Genomic DNA, 16843 nt, shown 5'->3' on the forward strand with positions numbered 1-16843 from the left:
TCCTGGATGACAGATCCCCGGGGAATATTCAGGGAGACCCCTTCAGGTTTCTCACACTTCCATCAATATGAGCGCCTCTTTATTTTGTTTGATCAGGCCATGTTAGGGAAATCACTTACCTATCAGACCTTTTTGCACTGGATGGTGCTGTGTTTTTCTGAGTGATATGAATAGGCAGGTAAAGGAGGTGCCTTAAACTCTTAGGACCAATTCCACTTGGGTGTTTCAGCTTCTTCTGCTCCTCAGAGAGGATTACCTTTAGTTGAGATCTGTCTGCCTGTGACCTGGTCCTCTTTACATACATTTTCTAAGCACTACTGCCTGGATTATTTGGCATTGCAGGGCACTGGCTATCTGAGACCAGTCTCCAAAATGTTCTGGTCGGTGGGGGCTTAGGTTCTGTACACTCCTCCAGTGATTTCGCACTGCTGTGGTAGTCTGTCAAGATAAGGAAACTGTTGGTGGATGAAATCCATTAGAAGGAAAGATTACTGTGTAATGTTCTTTGAATGGATTCTCTGCCCACAGTTTCCTTATTCCCCGTCCAGCCTGGCAGACTGTATGGCACAAGCTTGTTTTAATAAAAATCGCTTTATTTTGGTTATTTCTCGAAATGCTTTGTTTCTCTAGCTCACTATTTTGAGCTTCCCTGAGCTACTGAGGATTGGGTTAAAAGAGGGAACACTGAGGTCATGGGATGTAGTGGGCTCTATTTATAGGACACTGACGTCTTGTCGGACAGCTGACATCAGAGGTGAATGCTGCAGAGCTACTCTACCCCAACAGCTGAAACCTTGTGAGAACAGTTGCACTGGATGATATCTATCAAAATGAGGAATCTGAGAAAGAAAATCCATAGAACCAACATTAGACGCCAAGTAATTTTTCCTTTAGGGCTCTACTGCACTCCTAGGTGCTTTCTTCAGATTGACAGTACAGCAACCCTTTTGCAGGGATAAACTACACGCTTAAGAACTTCCATGATGGAAAAAATTAATGTGAGTCTGGATATTTATTTTATTTATTTGAATTTATAAAGCGTGCAGCAGCCCTGAGGCATCGTTTCGCTGTTACAGAGGGCTCACTTGAAAACAGATTCATAGGATGTAATAAGATACAAAACATTTACATGGTTGCTTGCAATAATACAGTAGGTATGTTCCATGGTTACAGGGGAACTACATCACATACAGTCTAATTAAAGAGCTTTGTTTTCAAGGCTTTTCTGAACACGGTGAAGGGGGTTACATTTCTGAGCTTGAGTGGTAGTGCGTTCCAGTTTTTAGGTGCTAACACCGAGAAGCTAGCCCAACCAGCTTTGGCTCTTTTGAAGGCCGGGACTCTAAGCTGGTGTTAGTATTGGGCCCGTTTAGGTCTGATTGCGGGCGTCAGGTGAATTTTTTCTGACAAGTAGGGGGGTGCTGAGTGGGAGAGGCATCTGTGGGTGATGGTAAGGGTCTTAAACAGTATACGCTCTTTGACTGGGTGCCATGTAAACGAAACGGATACCTTGAGGTGCAGACTTGAATCTTTAACTTTCCAAAACGTTCAGTGTTCACCCATGTTCCTTCACCCACGTCCCACCCTTCCTCCACTATGATTGGCCTCTCCCTTCTTGTTTTGCTTCTTGTGGTACCTTGGTCACAGCTCTTATTTGTATATTTTGTCTTGCTCTAATCAGGGAAAAGAGGAGCCGCAGCTAAGAAAGCTGCCAAAGCCCTGCAAGCAAAGAAGAAAGGGACAGAGCCTGCGCTTGAAACTGAGGGTTGCATCACGCAGACAGACATGGAAACCCCAGTGGACAAGCAGGCCACTAAGTTGTATGAAAGACCCCCACCTGCCTACCCTGGGCCCCCACCTGCCTACCCTGGACCTCCACCACCATACCCCAGTCGCTGCTTAGAAGTGGACCTTCCCTTGGACACGCCTAAGGAATCTGATCTGGATGAAGGTAGGATCTATTTCAATGTGTTAGCTCTTGCATAGAAGGATTCCTGTGATCGTGCTTTACTGACGCTTTTGCTGCTGCTAGGTTACTAAAGGTGGTTGGACCCATGTGTGTTCTGGCAGATAAGTAAAATTAAAGGTCATAACCAGGTGACCCCAACTCAAGTTAAAAGGTAACAATAACCAAAATAGAACTAAGAATTAGCTGAGAGGTTATGAAATGATTGTGACTCCAAGTATTAAATAAGTAAAGTCACTAAAAAATAAACATAATTATGCAATAGTTAAGCAAGCTGATCATATAATAATTGCTTTCCTATAAAGATTTTTTTTTTTTAAAACAGTTGCTGAAAGAGCAGTAAATTGTGTCTCAGATGGTATTACATGGGCATATAACCCCAATTAGTATTGGGTAAAATCACATCGATCTGGATGACAGAACTAAATGATGGCTAATAGATGTGATTACATAGTGATATATTTCCAGATGACCAGCAGGAGCACTGATTTTGTAGTGAGGTTTTTCAGAGACATGTTGTAAGCTCTTCTTTAAAATTGCTTTAGTAAAAACTTTTATTGTGCAGTACTAATTTCCTTTTTTTCTTCTCTTTAACTTCTTGTAGTTGTGGGTGTGAAAGAACCAACACCAAATTCATCTGAAATGTGTGAACCCAAAGTATTTGCAGGAAACCCACAGGATTGTGCCTTCCACCTCAAGTACCCTCCTGCTAAATACCAGCATGCAGTTTCTGTCCCCATGGCTCCTGCTACTGACAGCCAGGCTCCTGTTGCCATTACCCATGCTTCTTCAGCTGCTGACATCAAGATTCCTGCTCAACTCAATTTTGCTGCTGCTGATCTTGACGGTGCTACTACTGATCTAAATGCTGTTGATGACCTGAAAGTTGCTGCTGGTGATAAGCAGATTCCTGTTGCTGATCCTCAGGTGCCTGCTGCTAACGAACAGGTTATTGCTGACTGCAGTCAAATTCTTGGTAGTTATTCTCAGGACTCTTGTGGTGACCCCCAGTCTCTGCTTAGTGATCTCCAAGCTCCTGCTGGTGATTCGCCCATTCCAATAGATGATTTCCAAGAGGAGGAAGAAGACATCTAACACAGTGGTTGCAAAACTATACTTCATACAATCCCTCAGAGAGCCTCGGCTGATGCCGCCTGCTGGCAGGAGAAGGCCAGCAGCTCTGGTGGGGGTCAGACAAAAGTGGGGAGAAGCCAGCATCCCAGACATTCCTCCTCTGAAAGAAAAGTGGTGTGATATTCACCCTACCAATAAACATCTGCTAGTCTTGGAGAAATGAAGGGGCACTGCTTGGGTCTCTTGAAAATATTTCTTGACACAGTTAAGATATCTTGAGCAGAAAGGAGAAAGAGAGACATTTCTGATACTCTGGTAGTGTGCTATATGTGGGTGCAATATTGATTACCCCAGGTTTAGCTCTTACCTGTGTTTGGAAATCCAGTGCTGTCTTGTGGTGAGAATGTGCCTTTTCAGTTTGAAGTCTGTGAGCCAAGAGAGAAGACAGAAAGTTTGGGGATATTGTGCATTGCCTTTTTTAACCTTTACATTGGCCATCCAATTATGTCCTTATATGTTTCCAGCCCCAGCTGGAACAGTATTTACCTTTCTGTGATGTTTTTCCCACATTGTTATACTGTTCTCCTTTTTCATCTGCAATGTGCCTGTCATTTTCCCTTGCATGCACTACTTATTGTGCGTAAAAAGGCCATGTGCAATGCATTAGTCCCGTCTTGGCAGGTGTCAACAGGCAAATCCAGAAATCGACAGGTCTGTGGGAAAATATGGACGATTTTGCGACAGGCTAATGTTTCTGAAAGATTCAATGTGCTGAGGTAGAGTTGGTGATATGCCAAACAATATATTACTTGTGAGTGACTTTACCCAGAACCCTCCTGCTACTGAGCCATCTATGGGCCAGTGCATCAAAGACCCTATCGCTGGACACACACTACACTATGTCGGCAATACCAGTACTACATCCTTGGTTCTGATATTCTGTATGTGACGGAACTTGTATTACCAAAGTATGTATTTGAAGGTGATCATTTGGGAGCCAATTTCAAGGACATATTTGGATATTACATTTTTTATCAGCCATTCCCCTTTGCCGATGAGCTGGAAAATCCTTTTTTATCTAGGTGTTGTATGATTTGAATTGGAAATCCCGAGGTCCCATCTGCCGTTGGTTTGGCACTTGTCCACGAATGGCATTGCAAGTTAGCCACTGTTTCAAGTCATAGGCCAGGTGGCAATCTGTAATTCTCTCGGTATTGCTAAAAACTTCAATGGCAGGTGCCTTAATCTATCCTTCAGACTCTTTCAAGTATTTGGGTTTATTTTCTCTCCATCACAGGTTTTTCCATTGGCAGTATCTCTGCATATTACTAGTAGTCGTGTGGACTTGTATGGCTTTGAGTCTGAGACGTCCAATGCCTAAAGGCGAAGCAATCAATTTTATTGCCATTAGTTCTAAGTTAATTGGTGACAAAGTTGATGGAGAAAACCCCTCCCATTCCAAATGCTTTCTTCAACCCCCACTAGTCATGTACTCTTGTCGGATTCCTCAAGGTCTCTTGCAGAGCTCAAGCCCCACACTTCCCCCCAGCTTCTTGAAATTCTTTCACCTTTTCCTGGGTGACAGCGAACCAACCTCTCTGAAGGAGAACCTTCTTACCCTACCAACACAAGTCATAGTGTCCATAACTGCAGAAGTCCCATTTCTCAAGTTAGAGGTCTAGACTCACATATTCGTATCCTCACCTCATTGCTGGTCACAATTGACCTCTAAATGTGGCCCATTTAAGGGGATTAGTGTAGCAATGGTGCTGGGGCGCCCATTGGTATCTAAAAGACTTCCCTCTAGTTTCACATCCCCAGCCTGTAAGAATTTTTGCATATTCCCTCCTATATTAGCTCAATCGCTGCTCGTTTCTACCTCGCTGTGAGATATGGAATGGCCTGCTGGAGACCAAAACATGTTGAGAAATACCTGCAGTGGGCATGCTCCATGGCCAGATATATTAGCCGAAGGTATAAGTTTTTTCATCATTTAATTCCCAGCCCTAACACAGACTGCTGGGGGCGGCAGGAGGGTGGAATGCAACTTCAAAATGTGTTTTGTACCTAGTTGCTGACTTATTGATAGGCCCGCACCAACTCAGCTGCTGCTTTAGCGGATGATCGCAGTAACTTTCTGGACGGTTCTCGTACAGATTTCCACCCTCGTCAGTTATTCAATATGGTATTTAGAAGTGAATGTACAGCTTGTTCTGTGCCCTCATTCCTACAGCACCTGCCTGTGTATAGCCCCTTTAATAGATTTTGTCACTTCCTTCTATTTTTTCAGCTTGGAAAATGTATTTTCCTCAAATCCAGCGGTGTCGTCTATCCATGTCTCCTTGTTTAGCCTTTCTCTGGTGTCCATTACTGTTATCAAATGGCAGTGGGATGGCACCCTTAGTTTAATTCACGCAGTGAAGGAACATCATCTTAAATACACAATATAAACCCATGGCTTTGATGATTTTCACTTTATAATTAAACGTCACCCCAGTGCTTAGGCTAATAGAGTTTGTGAACACCAGCTTCTTCAGCTCCAATACTGTATCAGCTAGATGATTTTTCTACTAGCGTGGTGCCCTTTGGCCAGTTTGTCTAGCGCAGCATGATTGCTATGCAAGGGACTTGCAGTTGATTTTGTCTTCATATTTGTTTTTGTACCAATGAGTAGGTTATACCCCTCTGTTCTTTAGCTGAGTCTCTGTTTATTATTCGATTTCTCCAGTGACCCCCATTGTAATAAGGTCCAAGGAGCTGCACGCCCTGAAGAAAGTCAACCTTAATTGAGCTAATGCAGTTCTAGTGGCTTTTCATAAAGAAAAGTCTGTAGTTTGCTAGGCAGCCATGTGAGTTTTAAGTCTTGAGAGCATATCCTAATCTTTGTCAGGCACTTCCACAAGACCATACCGGATTCCTGGTGTATGCAATCTTCTTCCAGTGTTCTGTTTGTGTTAAACTCTCTCCAAGTGTTGGGAATATAGAGGGATGGAATGTAAGATTAAGGAAAACGTATTCACATGTACCCTCTACTTAGTTACCAGCCTTCTCTTCCTTACCAATGATTGTACACTACCCCAGCCTAAGATTTCCAAAAGTAATGTAGAATACAACGATGAGGGATTAGTTATATTGGCCACATACCAGGCCAGGAGGTGGGGGGCCGGGGGGGGGGGGATATGCAGAGCACAAGAAGGAAACTGCATCACGTTGCTTTACAGATCAGGCGCTTTTTTCGGTCTAAATACCAGACGGCACAAGATTCCCAATCAATGCCAATGAAGAGACATTCACGTTGTTATGCTACAGAGTAACATTTATTTTGTTTCTTGTGAGATTACTTATTCCTGACATCTGCCGGAGAGGGTGGGGTTTATTTTTGAAGGGCAAGAACATCGAAGGTGTTAGGGCAACTTGATAAGGAATTCATAACCTGTTCTCTTGCACAGATGCCTTCGTCTGCGCCTCATCTGCTCGAAGAGCAGTCCATTCCACAGCCAGTTCACTTGTTTTTTCTGTGATTGCTCAATATCCTCCTGCATCATCAGATGAGGTCCTTGTGTTCCCTAACCTCTGACCTGCAGCTGAAAGCGGCAATAATGGTGATAGAGTAAGCAGAGAAAATTCAGTTTATGTTCTCAACGTTGTAGCACGTGTCCAGTAAAAATATATTTGGGTCTGAGTCTAGGGGATGGCTATTTTCACCAACCAAGTATGTTATGGGCATCTGTTCTACCACCCATGCCACAGAAGGTTTGCATTAATTTTTACTCTGCAATCTGGTATTAATTCCTAATACTTTATCCCATTTGGGATATCAACTAACTGCCAGCAGGGTCCGTTTTATTTTCTTCATGTTACTCAAACCACCCAGAGAATGACTGGATGCGGTTTCATCCGAGGTCAACAGTAAAATGTTGGTGCCATGGAGGCCTCTCTAGTCTAAGATTGGCCTGCAGTAGGGGCGAAAAACATGTTTCAAGTGTCTTCGTTTATCTCACTTCTACCGCTGAGTTAAAGTTTGTACATATTTTTTCAAAAACAGTCATGTTGAAATAAAAAAAATAGAAGAGTAAAAAATGTCGTTGTTTTTTTATTTTTTTTTACAATATTGCCTGGGTGTTTTAATTCCAGTTCTCTGGGTTCTACTTTTCCTGTTGGTTTTGTCCCTTTTGGTACCTGTATTGTGAACTCCACTGCTGTGTGGGCTCTTTCATGCCATCGCAATGGGCACGAGATTCAATATGGAAACAAAAGAATCAACTTTCATATCACAATCTCTAAGGTTACCATGTCCACGGCAATCTCCTATTGTGATTTCTTACTCTTGAACATCACCTCATGCTGCCTATTATTATTTATTTTATTTTATTTTTGCATTTGTAAAGCGTCTGCAGCCCGGAGGCATCGAGGTGCTGTTTAAAGAAAATGTCTTAGTTGCGCGAAAAGAAGGCAGTGCTAGGTTACATGGAGCATGAGCCTTACAGATAAACATTAATATATATATTGAATACAGGTTGATTTGATTCCACTCATGATCAGGGAAACATACATAACCATGTGCTTAACAAACTGTCATTACACAAACAGCAGTGTTTTAATTGCTTTCCTGAATGCAGTGTGTGACTCGATGCCTCTCGGGGGGGGGGGTGGGGGGGAGCAAATTCCAGTTGGTGGCCGCAATGACTGGGAAACCTGATCCCCCGGCTCGTGACCTAACACTTTTGGAGATGGCTACACGGTTTGGTGTAGGCAGTTCTGGTGGGCCTCCTGCCAAAGTGCTGTAGGGTAAATCTTTGAGTGAGAAAGATAGCGGGGTGCTGAATTATGTAGACACTTGTGCGTAAGCGCAAGAGTCTTGAAGATGATCCGCTCCTTAATAGGGAGCCAGTGAACGGATTTCCTGGTGTCTGAGATGTGGTCTCTTCTAGAGATGCCTGTGGCTGCTCTGAGGGCATTGTTTTGCACTGTCTGCAGTTTCCTGATGTTTTTTGCCGAAGTGCCTAGCAGAAGCACGTTGAAATAGTCGAGTCTGGTCCCAATAATTGCTCTGGAGATGGTGAGGCAGTTCTGTTGCGTCAGAAAGGGTCTGGCTGCAGTGATTAGTTTTGCATGATAGGCCGATGTGGATGAGATAGCGTTAACCTGCCTAACCATTGAGAGATTATAGTCTAGGTAGACTCCAAGGGTTTTAACTATCTGTGATACTGGGATAGTGGTGTTGTCGATCACAAAGGAGTTGTATTTGGCGTCTAGTTTTCTGATTATGTCCGGTGAGCCAATGAGTAGGAGTTCTGTTTTTTCACTATTTAGGCACAATCAGTTCTCGACCATCCAGTTTTGGATTGTGGCATAGATCTTACCTAGTGATTCCTTGTCAGCCTCATGATTACCTGTGAGAGGTATGAGGACCTGAGTATCATCAGCACAATTCGTATATGCAATGCCTAAGGTGTCTAGGAAGTTGAAGAGCGACCTCGTGAACAGGTTGTAAAGAGTGGGCAAAATACAGGATCATTGTGGGCAGGGATGTCATTTAGGGGTCACCAGAGGTCGCGTTGCGACCTCTGAAGTCTCCCTTTGCGACCTCTTAAAAAAACCTTTTTTTTGTGTAATGCAAGCTCTTGGGCTGTGGCCAGCACCATGGGGCTCTTTACTTCTGGAATGGCTGGCTTTCTTGTTCAGGCCCCTTAAAATAATGAAAACAAATAAGAACAGGAGTGCCACAAGTTTAACACTTTCAGCACTGACCCTAAATAAGAAAGAATAGAAATACCAAATAATGTGTCTTTCTGGAATTCTATACAATAATTGCTAGACTCATTAAAGGTTTATTTCAGGCACACTTCAGGGGGCGAGTCACTGATTTAGTCTGTTCTTAAACGCCACAACTCAGCCTTTCATCATTCTGAGGTCGATAAATGAGTACCAACACAGGTTGAGAGATATTGGGTGTATATTTTTTCTATATAAAGCGCATGGACTTCTGCTTGCATTCACAGGAATTTGTAATATGGGTTTATACACACTGATCTTAACGATACATATGGCAATCCATTCTTGTATGAAATGTACATCACATTATAGTGATATCATAACCATATTTTTCATAGTGTACAATGCTATGTGATGCCACTTCCGGTTTTGTCAACGGGTGAAAGGTCGTGTTCCATCGCTTCCCGCGATATCACTTCAGGGTCGGGTCAAATGACATCACTTGCTTTGATGGAATCAGGGGGTCAAGGGTCATGTGATGTCACTTCCGCTACCCTTGGCTTTTTGGTGAAATGACGTCCCTGCTTGTGGGACTCCAGATTTGATTGTCACGGGTTTGGCAGAGGCTAGGTCCGAGAAGACTTTCATTGTTCTTTCTTTGAGAAAGGATGAGACCCAAGCAGTGGCATTAGGAGAGAAATTGGCGGTAGTAGAGAGGTGGTAGCATAATGTAGGATGGTCAACCAGGTCAAAGGCCGCTGATAGATCAAGGAGCAATAGGAGGGCGGGTTTACCTACATCTCTAAAGTCGTCGATCTGATTTTTAAGGTCCAATAAGGCGGTTTCTGTCCCATAGTTGGGACAGAAGCCTGATTGTCAGAGACCTAATAAGTGATGGGTCTCCAAGTATTTGTGAACCTGAAGGTAGGCTGCCTTATCCAGAATCTTCAGTAGGAATGAGGCCTATAATTTTGGGTCCAGTGTAGGTTTTTTCAGCAATGGGCGCATCCATGCTTCTTCTAAGGCAGTAAGGGACACAGTTTGTTTTGAAGGAGGCGTTTATGAACGCTGTGATATAGGGTGCCAAGGTAGGTGCACTGTCTTTGATGAGCTGTGCTGGGCAGGTATCACCCTTGCAGTTTGAAGGCTTGCTAGAGCTGAGGATTTCTAGAACTTCTTGTTCATTCATTTTTTTGAAAGAGAATTCGGTATTCCATGTGAAGTAATATTGTGTGGATTGGATAATTGTTGTAGATTGGATAGTTGTTGTTTTAAGGCTTTTTGTTGGCTGATGATTTTGTCTTGGATGGAGTCCAATTTGTGAAGCATAGCCTCCTGGATCTTATTACATCAGTCCATGTCCTTGGTGATAGAGGGTGGTGCTGGTGCGGGAGTTTCCAGTTCCCTTAATTGGCTATTCTGGAGTTGAAACAGTTAGCTTTCGCTGTACTAATGGCAGTTTTATAAGCAAGTTTGTTGGCGTCATCAGGTTTGGCCCGCTATGTTGATAGGGCTGTCCTTTTCTTGGTGCGTAGTTTGAGGAGTTCAGGAGAGAACCATGAATTGGTGTGTTTGGCGGTCTTGGCCTTTCTTTGGGTAAGGGGGGCAATAGTTTCCACAGCCTGCGAGATGATGAAATCATAGGTGGCAGCCAGGGTGTCTGGATTATTGGAGAACGGTGGGCTCAGTTCTGGGACCAGGAGGAGAGGTAGAAGCCTTAGTGAGTTGCTTTGAACTTCTAGTGAAGGCAGGCAGCATTGAGATAGGGAGGGTGGGATTTGTTTTAGGAAAACCTAGGTCAAAGTGGATGGCTGAATGATCGGACCAAGGAATTTGGCTAATGGATGAGATAGTTGGAGGGCAGTTGTGGTCGGATATCCAATACAGGGTCTGACCTTTGATATGGGTGGGTTCCGTCACCTCCTTGTCTGATGCCCAGCGTGGAGAGTGCATTGTTGAGTGATGCTGCATGGCTGTCTGCAGGGTCATTGAGGCCTAAATTCATGTCTCCCAAGAGGATAGACATGTATTCTTTTCTAGGTTGTCAGCTAGGGCATGCATGAGTACGTCTTGGAAGTCGTGACTAGGCCAGGAGGGTGGTATACTATGTGAAGGGTGATGGTGCAGTTAGGTGACAGGTTTGCCTTGATGAGCATGTAATCACAGTTTTGTGCAAGTTCTCCCTGTATTCTCCTGATGTAGATGGACTCCTTAGCGATAAGGGCAACCCCACCTTCTTTCGGCGAGCCCCTGTCTTGGGTAAGGCCAGAGCAAGAGCCGGACCTGATGCCTCTTGAAGCCAGGTTTCACTAATGAATAGAAGGTCGAGATTGGAATTACAGGTAAGGTTGTGGATATCTAGCGCGTGGGCAGGGAGTGAACGAGCAGTAATGAGGTCACAACTGAGGGCAGACAAAGGGTGGGCTGCCATATGGATGGGGGCAACCACAGCAATCATGGGGGCTCATTTGGCATTAATGTCAGTCATGGGCACACAATTGGGAATACCAGCAGCAATCAAGGGGGCACATTTGGCATTAAGGTCACTCATAGGCACACAATTGGGAATAACAGCAGCAATCAAGGGGGCACATTTGGCATTGAGGTCAATCATAGGCACACATTTGGAAATACTAGCAGCAATCAAGGGGGCACATTTGGCATTGAGGTCAACCATAGGCACACAATTGGGAATACCAGCAGCAATCAAGGGGGCACATTTGGCATTGAGGTCAATCATAGGCACACATTTGGAAATACTAGCAGCAATCAAGGGGGCACATTTGGCATTGAGGTCAATCATAGGCACACATTATGATCCTAGACTTCAAAGACCAGCTGCTCACATCACTAATCAAGCTCCCCACTCTGACCTCCAGTCACTACTCCAGAGAATCCCCTTAAAGTCTCAAATTGTAACCTCTTACACACAGGTCTCCCTGTCTAGTCTTGATTCTTCACCCTTTTCTCCCGAATCCCATTCTCTTGTCTCATATCATTACCTCCTACCAACTCTTCTCTTCAAGTCTTTACTTCTAAGCCACACCCTCCAGACTTGTACATTGATTACTTATACTGGGTTTCAGTTTTGTTTAGTGTCTGCATCTGACTGAGCCACCCTCTCCAGTTCTGCATGGAGACGTCTTAATCTTGAACTGTCTTTACTTCCTCCCTAGTTTCATCATGCCTGCAAGCCTCCACTAGTTTCATATAGTGATATTTAATTTTCAATTTTTAACTTGTTCCATTTCACCTTTGAGACTCATCCTGCCGGTTTAATATCACAGACTTATTTCAGAGCTGCCCCTTCTATCTGCTGTTGTAATCTCTTACTCCTCAGTCCCCTCTTCAAGTTAATCATTGGAAAGTCTTACTACTAATGTTTCTCCCTCTAATCTTGCTTATTTGTGTCTCATATCTTACCCTATTGCTCACAATCTCCACTTCTATTCTCATGTGGTGAGCTGTATTTATTGGAGTCTCTCTTCATCAGCAACATTTCTATTATTTTTCCATAGTTAGATTAAACAAGCATAACATTAATAGGAAAACACAAATGCAGAATTAGTGGAAGGCTTGAGATGGATTTCTAAAATCAACTCTGGTGGGCAGATTTTAGGAGTTATGATGAACAGGGAGACTCTGAGATTTTAGCCAAAACCCAATCAAGGTAGTGTGGAGAGCAATCAAGGCTTAGTCTCAGGAGAGTGTGAGTGTGGTGTTATGAATCAGTAATGATTCCTCCCAGAAACCTGGCCTGCAACCCTTTTCATGTGGCCAGGTAAAGGCAGACGCTTCTTGATCCCGACTCTCAGGGTGGTGTTCTGCGAGAGGATCACATGGGGGTGGGGGAAACAGGCCAGGAAGACTGGGAAAGCCCCCTGTTTAACTTTCCCCGTAATGCTACACTTTTAATGGCTGTTTGCCAACCAGCAGAAGTTAGAAATCCAAATGTGTTGGTGGGGACTACAAGTCCCATAAGGCCAGAAATACTGGGACGAGGAAGAGGGCTGAAGAGTCAGGCTGTAGTAGTAGCCGGGCAATTAAGCCTAATAGCTGTCGGGTTGGCATGGTATCACAAGTATGACACTGGGTACAATTTGTAAAACCTTTATTGAAAAAGTTGCGGCTGGAGAAACTCTTACTTTGCCCTATAACTAAGATGGGAGTAGTCTCGACCATCAAACGATAAATATAACAGTCCTAGGGGAGTTGGTCAAATCAAAATGTCCCATGCTAACAAAACCCTAGTGTCTGCCCTATCTCTAGTACAAAAAGTGAAAAAGGAGAAATGTATGCAAAGGAAAAATCTGTGTTCAAAAGAATAAAGGTAGTTGAACCAGCTCTCCTCCTCACGGAGTAAGGCTGTCCTTGTAGGCAGGATGACACACTCTGGTTCGGTTTCTAACACTCTAAGCAGTTCCAAACATGGATTGAGGACTGCCTGGCGTTCCACATTAAAGTCTCTTTCTTGTTTTTTTTCAAAATTGTATTCCAACGTAAAGTTCACAAAGGACCCCCTCTGTCTGGCTCTGAACTCTCACATGTCATGATCCCAGTCAGTGAGCATAGTCCTCATTCAGGCATTTAGGCTAGTCGGGGAACATTATATCAATCAGCAGGTCAAAGGTGTGTGTTAGCCTGGCACATATGGCATTTACACCATCCACAGCATATATTTCCATAGACTCCTGTGATGTTCAACAGTAATTTCATACACTTAACATGGCCACTGCAAAACCCATTTACAAGTAGCAGCACGGTTCTATTCATATTTGCAGAGGAGCTACTTAAGCCCTGCCTCTGCTGGAACGCCCGATTCGCATCTGCTCTGCTGACCGCGCGGTAACGCTACAGGCGTTTCTGCTCACAGAACCTTTGAAGAAAAGGAGATAATAGAGACATTAGTTTTACAAAAAGCTACAGAGTACCATAGTTCACAGAAAAGACTTGCCCGACAGAAGTTATCTCCAACGCTGTCATGTTCAGTTAAGAACTTTTACTCACTTGCAGTCACAGCATCTTCAGTCAGAAGTTTCACTCACAGCATCTTTGTTAGGGAGAATTCTCTCTTTAGGCTGAATTTCCTAACCTAGTGAGTTCCCCAGCAGCTTTTCTGGACTTCTGGAGTTTGTTTTTTTCTCCTGCCAAGAGTGAGACTCTTTTTATCCCACTCTTGGACATGATTTATGGTGTTCCTTTGACTGTTAATGTGTTTTCTGGGCTATGGGGTCCTTTACTCCATAGGGTCTCATGTGTTTTTACTATGTGTGTTACACAGCACCCTCCGTGCAGTAACACAGGGGTGTCATCGTGACACCCCACCATAGACTCCATACCCTGGGACAGACTACTGTCTCACAGGGCATGTAAAGTCACCATTGGCTTTACTAGTCCCAAATTATTAAAAGAAACCAGTACAAACCATCATATTGTGGACGTACTGGTCGGGGCAATTCGATTGGCCCGGGGTCTGTTAGTCGAGGGGGCACGTCTCCGTCCCCCCTGATCGAGTTTTGGCTGGTGGCAGTGGATACTACTTTTTATATTCGACCGCGAATATTTCCCTATGGGATTTTCCCATTGTTCGAGGCTACCAACTTTAATTATTTAATTCTCATAGCCTCGAACATACTGCCGGTTTATTTAATTAATATTAATTCGCTGGTTGGTATTTTTTGCCAGGACTCGATTCTAACATGGCGTTTTGTGTTCTCTTCTGTGACCCCAACCCAAGTCGAGCCCTTTGTTCCACTTTTTGGTGGGCTTCTCCACAGAAGCCTCCAAAAGTGTTGCCACTCTGTCTGGGTACCACAGGGGGTGTGGGAGGGGGTTTAGGCACCCTGGACTGAGTTACCTTGGTAACTCAAGTCGCACTCTTGTGTGATTGGCCCAAGTGGTGAGCCGGTCGGCTCACCACTTAGCATGTTTGATTGACAGCTAGACTGAGTGAATGGGGGTATGCTGCATAAAAGCAGAGCTTTGGGGACTGGAACTTAAGAAGTCGCCACAGGACCTGAGAATCCGACGAGGGAGAAGCTGAGCCGACCTACCACGATGACACCACCGGTGGAGCCCTGCAGAACCAACTCACCACTTCCCGACGACAGAGAAGATCTCCCGGCTGGAGAGGCTTCTTCCCCTGACTGGTGGGCACAACCAGTTTACCTTCTTTTCTTCGCACCCCAGACCGGTTTGTGGTCGAACTGCCCGTGCCAAGCACCCCGGCGGCCAGATAGCCACTTACCACTGAACCGCGAATCAACGGACCGCTCCTTGTACCTGAGAAACTCTGCGGCTGGTTTCTTCCCTGAAAGTGCAACGGACACCTGTCTTCCTCCCAGATGAGATCCTCTCTTCCCCCGGACAAAGCACCGACTTGCATCCGCTGCCAGGAACAACTGCCCCCGCTGGAGTGTTCTCACCACTTTAAGGTACCGGCTCTTAAAGCGGATCCGACCTACTGACTCTGAATTCACGGTGTTACTTTGCCTTCCTCTCTTGTTGTGTTCGTGAAAAAGTGTTGGGATCTGTTTCAATTTATTCTCTTCTTTTCCCTCCCTTTTTAAAACGAATTATTAGAGTGCCATCTACGTTAAGCGCTCACCGCTATCTGAAAATAAGTGGCGCTTTACTTAAGACTTGTCTAATATTCTTTTAAGGGAGTGTATATCTTTTAGTGACCGTGTTTTTGAATTGCTTACTATTAGTGCCTGTGTGTTTTTCTAGATGTGGTTTTAAATAAATAATTATATCTCTTTTACACCAAGCCATGGTCGGTGTTTACTTGTTCTATTGTGTTCTCTTGACCTATTGTGAATACTCTGTATACTGCCTAAGTCTTCTTGAGGGAAGTCTGACTGCTCCGCCACAGCTACCAAGTGAATCTGTGTGGTACAGACTGCTACCAAGTGGGTTTACTGCCAAACACCTGTAGTCCTAAATCGTTTTCAGTGGTCCCAGAGGGAACTGCACAGGTTTCTGCCTAACACTGGTGTACAGCGGTGGGATTTGTATTGAATATACACTTTAGAGTGCTTGTTGAACACTTTAGGACAACTAACCACAGAGCTTAGCACTAAGAAGCTGATTTTCTAACTATGTCTGCTATGGAGAGTTATACCCTAGAATCATTGTCTACCAAAACTGCTGATTGCTTAAAAATATTGTGTAGACATAATAATCTGTCTGAGAAGGGCAAGTAAATGAAACTTATAGAAAGATTGTTAGAAAACCAAAGTCTGGGTGGTACAGAGGAATGTACCCCCCACCCCAGCAAATGTAGAAAACAGTTATGGTATTGATCTGAATCAAAGTCTTGATAATGAGTCAGAAGAGGAAAATGAACCTAATGAAGTTAGCCACTCTGAGCCTCTGTCTGCCTTACCTACTGTACCTACTGGGCCTATACCAGGTCCTACATGTAACCCTGCTTATTTTGAACTTGAAAAAATGAAGCTTGTATTAGAGTACAAATGTTTTATTGCTCAATCTGAAAGAAACCAAGAGCTAGAGTTCAGATGAATGAATGCCCAGGCTGAGCAGAAGCAAGCTGAGTTAAGACTCAGAGAAATAGAGCTTAATCATGAACTAGAAATGAAAACGTTGTCTGTGGAAAATGCTTCTCTCGCCTCTGGTTCTTCTAGGAGTTCCAGTCCCAAAAGACCCCGGATGCCTAAGGAATTAGTGGGTATGTATGAACCTAAGTTGAATGTGTTGGATTGGTTAAAAATGTTTGAGTATAAGCATGGGCTCCAGGACATCACAGGGAATGAGTTACTTCCCTGGTTGTTCTCTAGGCTTCCCACTGTTGCAACTGATGTGGTAATGGAGTTGGGGGAGGTGGATAAGAAGGATTATGAATGTGTGAAACTAGCTTTGATAGCTAGATTTGGGAAGACCCCTTCCCAATACCTTAAGAGGTTTAGGACCCTCAAAAAGCATGATGGTACCCCTTGGGCTACCTGGGTGAGTGAAAGTTTGAAAAACTTAGAGGGATGGATTAAGGGTTACAGAGTTAACACTTATGAAGGAATGAAGAATCTTGTAATTTTGGAGTCAATTTATGATGCCTGCTCTCCTGAGCTC

General features: G+C 44.1%; 1 protein-coding gene across 2 annotated transcripts in view; it reads left to right on the forward strand.

Moving 5' to 3' along the window:
- Positions 1-7120, forward strand: part of L3MBTL2 (L3MBTL histone methyl-lysine binding protein 2) — a 1258415-nt gene extending 1251295 nt beyond the window's left edge. For both annotated transcript variants that reach the window (XM_069654433.1, XM_069654434.1), the window contains exons 17-18: positions 1682-1951; positions 2571-7120. In XM_069654433.1, coding sequence (XP_069510534.1) covers positions 1682-1951; positions 2571-3061 — 761 coding nt within the window. In that variant the 3' untranslated portion in view covers positions 3062-7120. The remainder of the gene's footprint in view (positions 1-1681; positions 1952-2570) is intronic.
- The last annotated feature ends 9723 nt before the right edge of the window (positions 7121-16843 follow it).

The sequence above is a fragment of the Ambystoma mexicanum genome, chromosome 3q, assembly GCF_040938575.1.
Source record: "Ambystoma mexicanum isolate Mex_15411 chromosome 3q, UKY_AmexF1_1, whole genome shotgun sequence".
Classification (NCBI taxonomy): domain Eukaryota; kingdom Metazoa; phylum Chordata; class Amphibia; order Caudata; family Ambystomatidae; genus Ambystoma; species Ambystoma mexicanum.